We start from the raw sequence: 14,964 nt of genomic DNA on the forward strand, positions 1-14,964 counted from the left end.
CAGGAAGAGTAAGGCAATCTGAGGTTAACCATGTCTCAGTTAAGCAAAAGGCATTGCATGACAGGGAATTAAGATCACTCAGGTTCCTGCAGCCGTTAATGTTCCAAAATGTGATAGTGATGGCTTCTGTATGACCTTGTGAACTGTATGCGTCGCTGGGGTTATTGTTAAAAATGATTTTGAGCTGAATGTGTGCGAGTGGGGGATTGCACAGAAGCGGGAGATAGAGTAGTTTTGTTGCTTGCTTGTGGAGTACAAGGAACAATGGCGCTTTGAGACATGTCAAACTTGTAGGTCAGGCCATTGACGTAGATTCGCTGATGGCCAATTTTTACGATCTTACCCTCGCCTCTAAATTTCCTCGCTTCAGCTCTCAGCTTGGCCGCAATTGTCCCTTCCTCATGCGTGAGATCGTGGTCGATATAAACCTCGGACTTGCGGAGTTTCTTTTTGGCTATGATGGTTTTTTTGACGTTAGTATCACTGAGGGTGGCTTTAATAGTTAGCTTTTTTGAGTTTACGATTTGTGCTTCCTTTACTGCGTTGCTAATGTTAAAATTTGTCTTAAAAAATTCATTTAGTTTCGAAGCTGCGGTGTCCGATTCCGCAGAAAGACCACGGACAATAACATTATTTTTGCGCATGTATTTGTTAACGGAAGTGATACTAGCGCTAATCAGAGTGCTTTTAAGCTTATTGAAGTTGCTAACTCTCGTTTGGTGAGATGGGTCGTCTATCGAGGGAGCAGTCGCTCCGATCCCTTCTTCCAGTACCGTAACTCGTGCACTTAATTCAGTTTGCTGTTTCTTAAGAGCATCATTTCCCGCCCGAAGGCTGGTGAGTTGGCTGGAATGATCTTTGCGGGATTCTGCGATTTTCTTGAGGAGGTCAGTCTTCATCGCCTCCCTGGCTAGGTTGTCCTCCGTCCTCCATTTTTCAAGTGTCTTCAGGATTTCTGAGACTGATTCTCCAGTGTTTGGCATGTTGGCTATTGATGTATCCCGATTGTAGGCAGGGGTATCACTGGAGAATTGTGCCGAGCGAAGAAGCTTGTTTGGTGGAGAACTTACTGGTGGAGAAATCGACAGCAATTTTTTGCTTTTTGCGGCTTCAGGGCGTAAGAAGTTTTTTATCGATGGAGAATAGCCTGGTTGTGATTTAGCTTGAGTCGTTTGTTTGAAAGCACGTGTGCGTTTCCTTGAGGATGATTGTTGAACTAGCGTATTTGAGCTTTGTGTTGCAGGTTTGACAGGAGTAGCGTTAAATTCAAACAAAAAGTCAGATGCAAGCGGATTAAGAGAAGGCTTGTCATAGGTTAGGGACAGTGTTGACATTGGTATGGAGGGCGTGTGGTGATGCGTAGACTTTGATACCGAATCCTGCTCAGTTGGGCTGTGGTCTAGACTTGTAAGTTGGATTTTTGTATTTGGGGTCAAATGAGAGTCAGGTGTGCGATTTTCCATGACATAATAGCGGAGTAATCTAAACACACACAAGTTCACCGCCACGTGCTAACACCTCACATAACCTAACTTGCTCGCGCGGCCACGTAAGTATGTTATTCGAGGACCAATAGACCGCGAGTTGTACTATTAACTTAAAATTTTTTAAAATTGCGTAAGCTGACTTTTAATTTTGAGGTAATTGAACGATAGTAGTATATTTATAGCGGGTAAAATAAATTGAAAACTGAGGAATAACTGTACACTTATAAAAAAACAGCCGCTCGCTTCGAGCGCCACAAACGGACCATAAGGGTCCTACTTAACGATCAGGAACAGTGCATCAAGACTACTTCATTCCTAAAACACATTAAATTATTAAACAGAATATAGACTATGTCCTAAGATATTATATGATGTAAATAGAAGTCGTTAATGACCTAGCTGTTAAAGTTTTAAACAAACAAAAAAAAAGTTTGAGTTTCATTATATTTACTGATGCTATCTTAAAAGCACATCTGGATAAGATATTTTCTCGATTTTATTACTTTGAGGAATTATTTTGTCCCTTTGGCCTGAGACTTTTATGACCCCCTTTTAGATAAGGTTCTGGACTTCGTCTTGGGCTTTTACTTATTATTTGATTTTATTTTTATTTTCAGAGACTTAAATAAAAAATTTTCTTTTCAAAAGGTTCCCAGACGAAGGCCATTAAAATTGTATTAGTTATTTGCTTTAGAATTATACTTAATATTGGTCTAATGTATACCCGGAAATTCTAAAGTCCTTAAAATTAAAATTTATGGTCACCAAAGATTTAAAATGAGAGGAATATAAAATGGTTTTCTAAAATTTTAATTGTTTTTTTAAATAAAAAATTTAAGCAATTCTTCGGACGTAACATCACATAACCGATGAATTGATCTTATTATCGGATCGCGGGAATGTAACAAATTAAAATGAATGCATTTTCTGAACACTTGAGATGTGAAGAAGAAATTTGGCTACTTATTTTAAGAGAATTCGTAAAAAAAATGTACTAATAATTTTCTATGAAAAATTGATGTCACGGAGGAAATTTTAATTAACAGTAAAATTCGTCGCACTTTAAGCTAAGCAGATGTCAACTTCACTTATATGACCTGCAATTACTTCAACTAAAACTTTTGATGTTCATTTCAAATTTTTTTCTTCGTGTCAATTATTATTCATTTTTGGAAAAAAGTCACTGGAATGTTATAGTGATTACATATTGAAAGTTACTATGAATAATAGCTAGGATAATCACATTGATAAAAGGTACAAACTAATTTGATGGAATTTAGAATCTGTGCAAGTCAGAACAATACTCCAATTGAATTTCAAATTTAGATCTAAAAATATAATTCTATAAAATGCCCAGCGGAGCGGGCGGGTAACATCTAGCTAAGATAAATACCGATCATTAGTAAGTAACACGGTTAGGTAATTAGATGACCGACCATTACTTTGTAACACGGTTTCAATATTTGATTATAATCAATGAAAAAGTCAAATACAGTAGAATCAAGTACATGGTAGTATAATAAGACAAAGACTGATCATAAAGGTACGCTTAATAATGTCAGTAGTTTTGCGGAGTATTACACAAAAGTAGAAGTTATTATTGGTGACCCCTTATTGCCTTTAAGTAAATCTTGAATCGTAACTTTGATAATCAATACTTTTAATTACTTAACTTTCTACTTAGCCGTTGCGCGTAATATTATTCGGCTGATACGATTATCAGTTGGTTTATCGGCAGCTAACAACGTTCATGAAATTGCTACAAGGCAGTCCGTAAGAATTGGAAATGAGTAAATCGATTATTTTGTAACAGGGTAAAATTACCCTAAGTCGATAAGTTACCAGAGATCGATAACTGTTCGATGCAGCACTGGCGTGTCTCGATCTTCGGGCCTAAATAGAGAGTAGGAAGGGGTAGTAAGGTGTTATTATAGGTGAGCTGTGCATTGCAACAGGGAGAAGTAGTGTAACCACCAGACGGAATGCCACAAAATTCAAGAGGGACCGATCCCCGGAGTAGTTACCAGACGTAAAAAGCCAACAACATCTAGGACTTCAATCTCAAGTAGTGAGTTAGATCGTCGTATATTCAAAAAGATATCAATAATTACTCAGTGGGCTAGGAGTGGACCGCGGGGTTTATACTCGGTTTACTTCTCCTCTGATTAATTATTCTCGATTTCAATAATAATAATTAAATAATGATTCAATTGCAATTGATTTTCATTCGTTAGTTGGTGTTGAACGTCCCTCAAGGGGATTTTTACCCAAAGACTGCTCAAGGACCTTGTGGTGTTAATTGTCGTGAGAATTTATTCGGTAATAATAATTTACTCGATTAATTATTAATAATTTTGAACATCTGAAAAATCGGTTTAGTTGCAAATATTTTATTTATTAATTTTATAAATTAAAACCAAAGAATAAATTATTCGAGAAATTTCCTTTGTCTTCTCACGGACCAGTCAAGTGTCGGTTGAATTGTACAACCCAGTTAACTTGTACCCAAGGTCAAACTTTACTACGCACTACCGAATATTGGCGTCCATTTTGAGCGCGCAAATTCCTGGCGATTATTTTTTACTCGATAATTTATTAAGAAGAATTGAATTATTATTAGTTAATATTATTTATTACAAGGAAATATTTATTTACCATTATATCATTTATTGAGAATCGATTTACTGAATTTTGGCGCATTTGAGACTGATTTACCCGTGGATAATTTTTTAAATTTATTTTTTTATATTGAGATAAATTATTTATTAATGATTCATTTAACCAGAAAATTCCACGTGGTTATTTTATATTGAACTTAAGTTCTGGACATTTATTTATTAATTTAATATCATCATTTGATAAAATTCTTAGAATTTATTTATCGGCGTGGATATTAAGTCCGGGAATTTTTAATTAAAATTAATTGATTAATTTTATAAGAGTTATTTTTATAATTAATAATAAAATTAGGAGTTGAATTTGGGAAAAAATTAGACGTCGAATGATCCTAAAAATTTATTTAAGGTTGAGTATTAAACTCATGATCGATTTGGAATAAGTTTATGCGTCGGATTTAGTTCGGATTTTTTGGAATTAAATTGTTAGTCGTGAAAATATTTTATAAATTTAATTGCTAGCTAATGACTGAAATTATTAAGTAAAAATTTAATGTAATAATTCTCTGATATTAAGTTTTCGTAATAACTTTTATAAGTCAAAAAAATAAAAGTGAAGTAAATTGAGTGTGTGTGTAGACGTGTGGGTTATGTGTGTGAAGATTTACAGGGTATGAGAGTGTATATGTTAACAGCGTCCCCTCGCATACGACAGTCTCTGTGCGAGGTGCTTCGCTGGCTACTTAGTTAAGGGTTTAGTGTGTTAGGTGTTTAACAGCGTCCCGTCGCATACGACAGTCTCTATACGAGATGCTTCGCTGGCTACTTAGTTAAGTTAAGTTTTATCAAGTCGAGTTCTGGTTAGCCGTTAGTAGGCTGTATTCTTAAGTTGTTAGAGTGTGTGTGTAAGTGTGCACAATCGTTAAATAATTTTGTTATTAATAAATTTGGCCAAACATGGTTAATTAAGAATTTATTTTTTTCAGATCACCTTCCTTCACTCTCTCGCCCTGTAAGATAAGCTCAGCTCTGGTTCCGGTTCCAGGAACCGTAATTAAAAATCCTGGTGGCGCCCTTTTATTTATTAATATTAGCTTTCAATTTGGTTTAGTTTATTGTTTAATTAATTTAATTTAAGGGGCCAATTGAGCGGCATAAAAACCCGTTACAATTTAATTACGATTTAGGACTAAAGACCAAGAATAACTGGGCAATTTGCTTTTTGTTCATCCTAAAATCTATTGAAAATTTAGCGAACTCAAATAAGTTACCCTAAAAAACTCGGTTGTTTGGCATATGAAATGCCATGTACATGTACTGCTGTGCTAAATACAAAAATGGAAACTTAATATAGTATTCCTACATTAGCTACAACTTCTGCGCTTAGCACAGTAGTATATTAGACCGGTAAAAGATTAGACCATTTTCAACTTCCTACTATGATAATCAATAATTATTAAGAATTGGTAAGTTATTGTTTCTACTCCGATATTTAAATATTCGGTTTTTCTCAAGTCTTTACGATGTAGGCTTTTAGGAAACTTTACTGAATAATTATTACGATCGTGTGTGTGTGTGTGTGTGTTAATGTAAGTGTGCGTTCACATATCTCGAAATTTTTTAACAGTTGGCTGATCAAAACGCGGTCTACGGCATTTCAAGCTGTTCTACTGCCTAGTGGTTGTAACCGATTCAGCCTAGTAGTAAATTTTGAGCAATCTCAAAATTAGAACTCTTAAATAGATATTTTTTGAAAGCAATTTTCAAATTGTTGTACTCATTACTTTCGAGATCTAATCAGATTTAAAACTTGCAAAACGACGTTGATTGCTGCAAACTGAATTAATATCGATCGATTCGTACAAGAGATATTGAAAATAGAAATTTTCAAAAAAGTCTACGTAGAATACATTTTTGAAAAGCTTGATAGTGTATCAAAATCATACTTGTAATCTTTTAGCTCTCGATAATTTATAATGAAAAATTTTTAAGGGATTTTATCGTGAATGTTCCAGAAATGGCCTGCCGGATCAGCAATATTTAAATCACTTTTCTATAAAATTCCAATTTTTTATTTAAAGCAATAGAAAAAAAAAGTCTAGTAGTATCACATTTCATTTTATAACTCACAATTATCAAACAAATAATATTAAGAATGTCATAAAATTTATTGTAATAATATACTCCTGAATTATAATAAAAAAGATATTTCTGACTGTCTGATCAATAAATAACATTCATTACCTTTCTATTCTAGTTCACGACGTAGATATTTGGAATGTGATTGAAGCATTCAGGGAAAATGGCTTAAATACATTGGAACCATCTTACATGTTGAGTGTATCAAGATTGGAAACGTTGTTATCATCTGTTTTCCATGCACTCAATAAGCGAGTCCCAGTATCGCAGCAATGCAAAGTTGATTCAACAACAGCACTACTTATGAATTGGTTATTAGTTACCTACATGAGCGGGTATGACAAAAAGAACGTAGATTATAATTTTTGTATAATTCACTTGTTATTTACTTGGAAATTTCTAACTGCGTAGTAGATGACGTCATCCGACAGGTTTAAACCTGTTTGCGGTGACTCATTTTCAGGAATTTCCTTTGTTCTTTTACCACTGCGCAATAGATGAAGTCATCAAACCGGTTTTGAGGTATAGAAGTAGGAATAACTGCGCAATATCCACTGACTATATAAGCAGCTTGCTCAGTCCGTACTTCACAAAAACAAAGTACCCGTCTTTAGTTTAGAGTCCAGAGCTATCTTTAAGTACTCTGTAAAGTTTAGTGCAGTGAAGTTCACGAGTATAGTGTATTAAAGTACAAATCTACAGTGAAGTACACAAGTATAGTGCACATAACCTATATAAAAGTGGACATAGTCTATAAAAAGTGTACATAACCTATAAAGTATACATAGTCTATAAAGGTGCACATAACCTATAAAAGTGTGCATAACCTATAAAAATAGACATGACCTATCATTAGATAGTATTTTTTGATTATATTAAAAGTAGTGCTAATCTCTCAAAATGGCATATCCTGATCTAATTGGTGTTCTTCAAGATTTACAGTGGCCAGATCGAATGGTGATTTATTGGGACAGCCCATCACTCATCATCAGTGTCATAGGTCCTCAAAAGTGTATAACGAGACCATTGAGTACTTCAACACAATCTCACCGGATTCACAGACAACAGTTCAAGTGCGAAGATATCTTCAGGATCATATCATCCAGCTAAATTGGTTTTTAGATCGATTTTCCCGACTAGTGTCCAAGTAGTTGGCAAAAATCATGGAAATAATCAAGAAGTTTAATGGCCGAGTTTGGAAAACGCTTTTGCGGGAAACATTCAAACTGGATGCGTTACCAACCAGCACCGCAAAGAACCAGGATTATTCCTACAAGCATCACGAGATATTATTATCGAATAAGGTGCAAGGTATAAGATATCTTGAAAGATCTAGCAGTTCTAAAAGTCAATGTGTAGATATTCAGCGCATTCTCTAAATCTCAAAATGATATTGAAGAGCGGAAATATTTTATAACTAAAAGCCGTAAGATTCTGCATGTAATATCACTCAACGAATCGTACATGTTCCGAACAGTATTGCTTATTATGTTCACTGTAGCTATGACAACACACTGTTTAGATTTAAGGGGTCTACCCTCTTTAGACGGGCAAAAATAAGGCTATTTTCACGAATTTTTTTGATCGGTATACGTCATAAATATGGACATAAAAAGTGTTAGGCCTAAAAAATACACTATTTGATTACACAAGAGAATTTTTTTTATATTTATTTTAATCAGTTTTTATACATAAAAATGAGGGAGAAGACTGGTCCAAAAAAAAAGATGAGTGTGCGCTGTTGATGAAATATCTGGAATGGATGATCTGAAAAAAAAAAAAAAATAGTTTTAGATTCAGTAAGTAAATGGCTATAGCGCATATCATACGATTTTTTTTTTCAAAAATGACAAAATGGCAGCCATTTTTCGAAAAAGTACGAAAAATCACGTTTTTCCGTCGTTCTTTGCCAAAAATAAATAGTTAAACTCAAAATTTCAAAAATCGTATGATATGCGCGATAGCTATAGTCACCAAGAACATGTGGTTAAATTTTGGTAAGGTTCGGTTGAATAGTTTCGGAGATTTTATCAACAAGCCGTCCAAAAACGTCATTCCGAGAAAAACGCGTTTAAAGTTTAAACCAATCAAACGCATAATATACACTAGACGACGATTAATTTCGTATCCAGTAGAAATCATGTGACACGAATTAATGTACCTTTCGCCACACTCACATGTAACACAAACTTTAAAACCGAGTCCTCGCTGTCCATACTTCGTAAAAGAAATATCTTTATCACAAGTTTTACACTTTAAATACTCTTGTAACGTAGATAAAACCAGGAAAAACTGTATAATACTGTATCCCGACGTTTGATCCACGTGTACGTCGAAACTGGTATCTTCCGATTGTTGTAACTTCGACGCAGATGCACTAGCATAACTTGTATTTGCCTCGTGGTCATGTGGAAGCACTCCATGAAATTTCCGCTTTTTCGGCTTCGAACCTGGACGTCTCCACTTGGCAGTTTGATTTACACTTTTCTTGTCCATTTCGGTAATCACGAGCACAGATACTGACGGTTGAAAATTTCAAACACGACTAATATAGGGAGAAATTCTAATGGAACGGTATCCTTCGAGAATAACCTATCATAAATGAAAATTTTCAGTATGGATAGTATATTATAATATTGTACATTTGTCAGTATACCTGAAAAAGGTTGCAGCTGCTAATGAATACAAAGGCAGGTAGGTCGTACCGTTCCGAGCGGTCCGCATATTAGCGCGCTCAGGTAGCTACGTAAACGTCGTCCAAAAGTACAGTTAGACTGCTCAGATCTTTATAAATTTTCAGTATGATACTTTTAAATATGTATACTTTCGAAAAATACAAAAAAAAAAAATTCGATTTTTTCAAAATTCTAAAGAGGGTAGACCCCTTAAACCGTTTTCTTATTCTTAAATATTTTTAAACTGTTCTCCAGATTGTGTCAACTGGTTTGTTAAAGAATTAGAAATATTAGCTCTTGACTTTGAGACAATTCTGAAAAATCCCATCAAAATGAAACCTCTAACTAAAGAGCAGCAAAATAAACATAATTAGGCAACTGTGTGTCATATCTGTGAAAAGCCTATAACATCTCCTAACGATAAAGTTTATGATTATTGTCGCTTCACGGGTAACTATAGAAATGCTGCTCATGATCATGTAATGTTAATTATCAAAAATCTACCACTATCCCAGTTGTCGTTCATAATTTATCCGGCTATGACTCACATTTTATAATTAAAGCGTTGGCAACAGTGTTTGAAGGTGAAATTTCATTTTTACCAATCAATAAAAAACGTTATATTTCTTTTACAAAATCAGTCAACAATACTTCAGTTTCTTTAAAATTTATTGATTCATTCAGATTCATGGCCTCCAGCTTAAAGAAATTACCTTCATACCTTAATGATAAATACAAACAGATTACATGAGAACATTACTCTGATCCTGACAAATTTAAATTAGCAACACGTAAAGTTGTATTTTCATATGAATACATCGATAGCATTGACAGACTGGACGAGAAACAGCTACCTGATCAGGATTCATTTTATTCAAAATTATTAAAGTCAACTATATCTGATGAAGACTGTATTTTTGCTCAGGTAGTCTGGAATAAATTCGGTATCAATACGCTGGGTGAGTTCTCAGTACTCACCTAATAATAAATTGACTGAATAGTAATTACGGACAGTGTCTTGAACAGCTTAACCGGTAGAGCCTTTGGCGCGTCACCAAATGGTCTGGGTTCGAGTCTCGGTCTGGGCTGTCCAAATTATTTTTTTGGTTACTGAAAAATTCCTACTGAGTAAAGCTCCCCTCTTTTCCTTTATCTTTACTTCCCCCAGTTCCCAAATTTGTCTTTAATAACAAATTTAGCTATAAATTGTGGTGAGTACAAAGCATAGAGAGTGAACAGAAAGAGATTATTTCACATTTACACTCAGAAGTGGCAATACTGAAAACCGCTGTGGAAGATTTGCTGACGGTTATTGAAGGAACTAAAGCAGCACTCTACACTCACCAAAGGAGTATCAGATATCTCTTTGAGAAGCTCAATGAAGGAAAAAAAAGTGGTGATAGCTGAAAAGCTTCACAAACCAGTTCTCAGAAACTATAAGCGTCGTCATGTTGATAACTACGGTCTGGATGACACTTGGCAAGCTGACTTGGTTAAGATGATTCCAAATGCATCGGCTAACAAAGTATACAAGTATTTACTAACAATAATCGATATATTTTCCGAAAATGTCCGGGCAGTTCCAATTAAATAAAAAACTGGCGCCGATATGATAGTGCAATGAAATCTGTACTCCAATAAGGAATTCAAGGATCTGATGAAGCAGCACAGTATCAATCTCTATTCAACATTTAGCCATCAAAGTACCTATCTGTAAACGCTTGAATAGGACACTTAAAATTTAAATGTGGCGAGAGTTTTCAGCTCGCGGCAGCTAAAAGTTGACTAATATACTTGATCACTTGGTGAATACTTACAATAACACCAAACATCGAACCATCAAAATGAAGCCTGCAGATGTAACTGCTGCTCAGGAAAAACAACTGCTCAAAAACATATTATGTCAACCGACGCAAGTCGAATCACAACAGAAGAAGACGTTCAAAGTTGGAGACAAAGTCAGAATCAGTAACAGTCCAGTCAGCCTGGAAAAAAAAGTGGTTTGTTGGCAACTTTTCGAAAAAATGGTCCAATTTTAGATTTTTGTTTTGTGAATACTCAGAAAAATATTCTTAACATTTGTGTGAATGTGGAGAGTGTTGCTTTTTTAACTTCCCGCTAAGGAAATCAAAAATTTTCGAAAATCGGGAAGTTATTGGTTACCTTGTTTTGTAAAAATCAAGATTTCATCAGATCTCGACGTTTTGAGGTCACCTTGTTCGGTGAACAAGGCCCAGTAGCGATTAACTCGCCCCTGGGGGACTCCCAATTTCACGAGCCGTACCTGTCGACCGCTAGTTCCCGCAAAAACTAACCGCCTATGAATGCTTAGCTTGACTGATCACGCCATGTTTCGGTGGTGTGATTGGCTGATCGCTCCGCTGACATGCGCAATCAGCCTTCTTCCCCAAGTCGACGAGGAAGAAGACGCATTATTATTATTATCTTTCGCTTCGACGCTTTCGTTGCAACAAGTCGCCATTAATTCCGCTTTACTTTCGCTTATTGTTAATTAACCGCATTTCGCTATTTAATAATTTAATTCGCTTAAATTAATTGTTAATAATTCGCTTTAGTTTGTTTCAGATAAGTTGTGTTATTTGTGCATTATTTTCACCGCTTTTTCAGTGCCGGCAAAGTGTTCAACCACGTGTCAACCGGCTTCGCTTTTGCAAACCACGCTGTAATTTATAAATCCGCTTTTATCTTAACAATCCGCTGGTAAACATATTAAATATTGAGTGTATTTAATGTAAATAAATTCCTAGTGTTATTTTTGATAATAATTTACGCGTTTTAATTGAGATCTCCAGACCTAAACCTGATCCCCGCTTTTCCGCTCTTTCAGTAATTATTCAGAGGTCACAGAAAGCTTTCCCGACGATTATCGCGATGTTGTCACTATGCGTGTGTGTGTAGGTATGTTTTTTATTTTATTTTTTTTTTTTCTTTAGAGAAGCGAAAAAAATCTTCCAAAGACACCACTATCATTAAAAGATGATGGTCGGTAGTGTGGGATTTTTACACACTACAAAAAACTCCTCTGTCTTCCCCCGTGGATGGTACGGAGATGACTGGAACGGAACCGCGTTAGCATTACTTCAATCCAGTCCATGTTGCGTCTTACGACGCCTACTTCTTGTTACTACTGGTTTCTGATCCCTTTCTGCGATTTTTTCTTTTAAAAGGCGCTGCGCGTAGGCTGTGACAGCTGACCAATTTTCTTCCTTTTTGATCATGCAGGTTACCAAGCTCTCAGGGGAGAGCGTGGTGCCTATTGTTTCTTCAGTGCTGCTTCTGTCGTCCTTCTACCGATCACACTCGAAAAACGTGTGCTCGGCGTTGTCAATTTTGTCTGGGCAGTATTTGCACGTCGGTGTGCTGTGCAAACCCATCTTGAAAAGATAGGCATTGAACTGCCCATGTCCCGTCAATAGCTGGGTCAGTAAGAAGTCCGTGTCCCCGTGTTTCCGAGAAAGCCAGACGTTGATTTTTGGAATCAGGCGCGCCGTCTATCTGCCCGTCTCTCCCGATGTTCATCAGTCCTGCCACTCTTGCTGCGTTTCCGCCTTTATCCTCGTTCTTGTGTCCTTCATGTTTTCGTCACTATCTTTAGCGTCATAGAATTTTGCTCTCTCAAACGCGAGTAGGTCGATGGGCGCGGCTCCCGCAATGACCAATACAGCCGCTTCGGGAACTGTGCGGTAGGCGCAGGCAACCCTGAGAGCGCCTCGCTGCTGTACTGCTGCTATCTTCCGCCGGTAAGTCTTCTGCTTTAGTATGTCTGCCCATATCTCCGCCCCATAAAACAGTACCAAGAGGACTGCTTCTAGAAAAACTCTTCTCTTTTTTGTTCTCGGTCCCATTGTGTTGGTCATAATTCGTGTTAGACTAGACACCGTCTTGCTGGCTTTCTTGCATGCACTGTCGAGTTGTTCGTGGAAAGATAGTTTCTCGGGTATCGTTACCCCTAGATAGTGCCGGGCCCTTGTTGACGTTAGTGTTGTTTCTCCCATGTCCACAGCGAATGGTTTTGAGAACCATTTTTGGCGTGTTAAAACGACCATCTCAGTTTTCTGTTTGACGAGTTTCAGGTAATGCTTATCAAGCCAAGTCTCGACGGCGTCAATGGTTTCCCGAACTAGCAGTTCGGCCTCTTCTACGCTGTCCACCACTATAGTGGCCGCAACGTCGTCTGCAAAGCCCCATAGATCGGGCCTCATTATTGAGCCTTGCAGCACGTCAGCCGTTATGGCGTATTTTTGTGGGCCTCCAGTAGTTTCCACTATTAGCTTTCTTTCGTCAAGGTAGTTGTCGACTAGTGCTAGTTTTTCTGGCTCCGCGTCAAACTTGTGCTTCAGAGCATCTAAAATGTCTCCCCAATTTGCGCTGTTAAATGCGTTTTTGACGTCTAGCGTCAGGAAAAGACATACTTTACGAGCTTTAAAGCTACCAGACCATGCTTGTTTTGCTGTCTTTATGACTTTCTCGATAGCTCCGACTGTCGAACGACCGTTCTGGAAGCGATGTTGGTTGGTGGCAAAGCCTCCGGTACGGTCGATGTCGTTACGAAGTCTTCCTTGTATGAGCTTCTTGAGCAGTTTTCCAGCAATGTCCAGCATCCAGAGTGGTCTAAACGACGAAGGTGTTACGGGAGTTTCCTTACCTTTGTCTGAGAACCAATCTCTGCTGCTTCCAGACTGCAGGAAACGTGCCAGCTGCCAAGCACGCGTTGTAAGTGTTCAGGTGTGTGTCTGGGTATTTCAGGGCTACAATCTTGAACACCGATGCCGGGATGCCATCAGGTCCAGGTGCCTTTCCTGTTTTGAGTGACTTGGCCGCGTCTTGTAGTTCCTTAGTTGTGAAGGGTGTTACTTCGCTGTTTTTAGCGTAGTGTTTCTTCTCCCGCGGCAGGTGTTTAGGGAAAAGCTCCGCTCTAATGCTGTCCATTAAGGCAGCCCTTCCAAGTAGTTTGACGACAATTTAGTAGGCTTGACCCTAGATGTCATTGTCGAGATCATTGCAGATCTCTTTCCACAACTTCGCTTTACTTGCTTTGATGGCTCGGTTTAGCATCTTTTTGGCCTGCTTATACTCTTTCGAATATAAGTTTTGATTCGGAGATCGTTTTGCAACTCTTGTGTTGCGGTGTGTGTGTGTGTGTGTGTGTGTGTGTGTGTGTGTGTGTGTGTGTGTGTGTGTGTTTCCATAATGTCTTTTCTCTCGCGGTGGATGCCTAGGATAAAGCTCCGCTACGATGCTGTTCATTAACCCTTCGTTGGTCACGCTTCACTGCCCGCCTTCATTGGTCGCGTGGTTAGGGAATCGTCGCAGTGTTAATTTTCTTACAGTGTTGTCAAATATACTTTTTATTAAGCGCGGTAAATTTGAGTTAGTATGAAATAAAAATTAATGATGAGCGCAAAATAACAATGAAATCAAGTGGATGATGAAAGTTTCTCGTAAATTAATATTTTTTGTAATGAAAAATTACATTTTATAACATTTACATATAATTAAGAATTATACATTAGAATATATAATAAGAACAGAAATGACATATATTAAGAATTATTATTTAAGAATAATGACTTGAAATTTTTTTAATCGTTTTGAAAACGATTTTTTAAAAAAAACTATTTAGTGACTTTAAATAGTCTATTTAAATATTTAACATTCTATTATGAAGATTTCATATTTTTTTTTTTTTAAACTAATGACTTTTTATTAAGTTAAAAAGCACATCAATGATTATCTAATAACTTTATAATCACAGTCAAAGAACTCTTATCGTTGTAAATCATAAAATCACATTGTTCATTAGCTATACCGAGCTAACATATGACTAATAGTCTTCAGCATCAGATAGTAAAACTTCATGACATTTGATGCATGTAGTGACGGATGCTCTTTACAGATAGAATTAGTACATTTGCAGCAAGTAGTTTTGGATTTTCGGTTTTTCTTCTTTGGACATAAATAACATCAACCAGCTTTTACATTATCAATAACATTATTATTATTATTTCTGTCATCTTCACTGGGGTT

The 14,964-nt window shown here is 36.7% G+C and overlaps 1 protein-coding gene across 5 annotated transcripts in view; it reads left to right on the forward strand.

Moving 5' to 3' along the window:
- The window catches only part of LOC123260037 (dystrobrevin beta), an 822,761-nt gene that overhangs the window by 80,289 nt on the left and 727,508 nt on the right, over positions 1-14,964 (forward strand). For all 5 annotated transcript variants that reach the window (XM_044720962.1, XM_044720963.1, XM_044720964.1 and 2 more), the window contains exon 2: positions 6,360-6,576. In XM_044720962.1, the coding sequence (XP_044576897.1) occupies positions 6,360-6,576 (217 nt within the window). The remainder of the gene's footprint in view (positions 1-6,359; positions 6,577-14,964) is intronic.

The sequence above is a fragment of the Cotesia glomerata genome, linkage group LG2 (assembly GCF_020080835.1).
Source record: "Cotesia glomerata isolate CgM1 linkage group LG2, MPM_Cglom_v2.3, whole genome shotgun sequence".
Lineage (NCBI taxonomy): Eukaryota > Metazoa > Arthropoda > Insecta > Hymenoptera > Braconidae > Cotesia > Cotesia glomerata.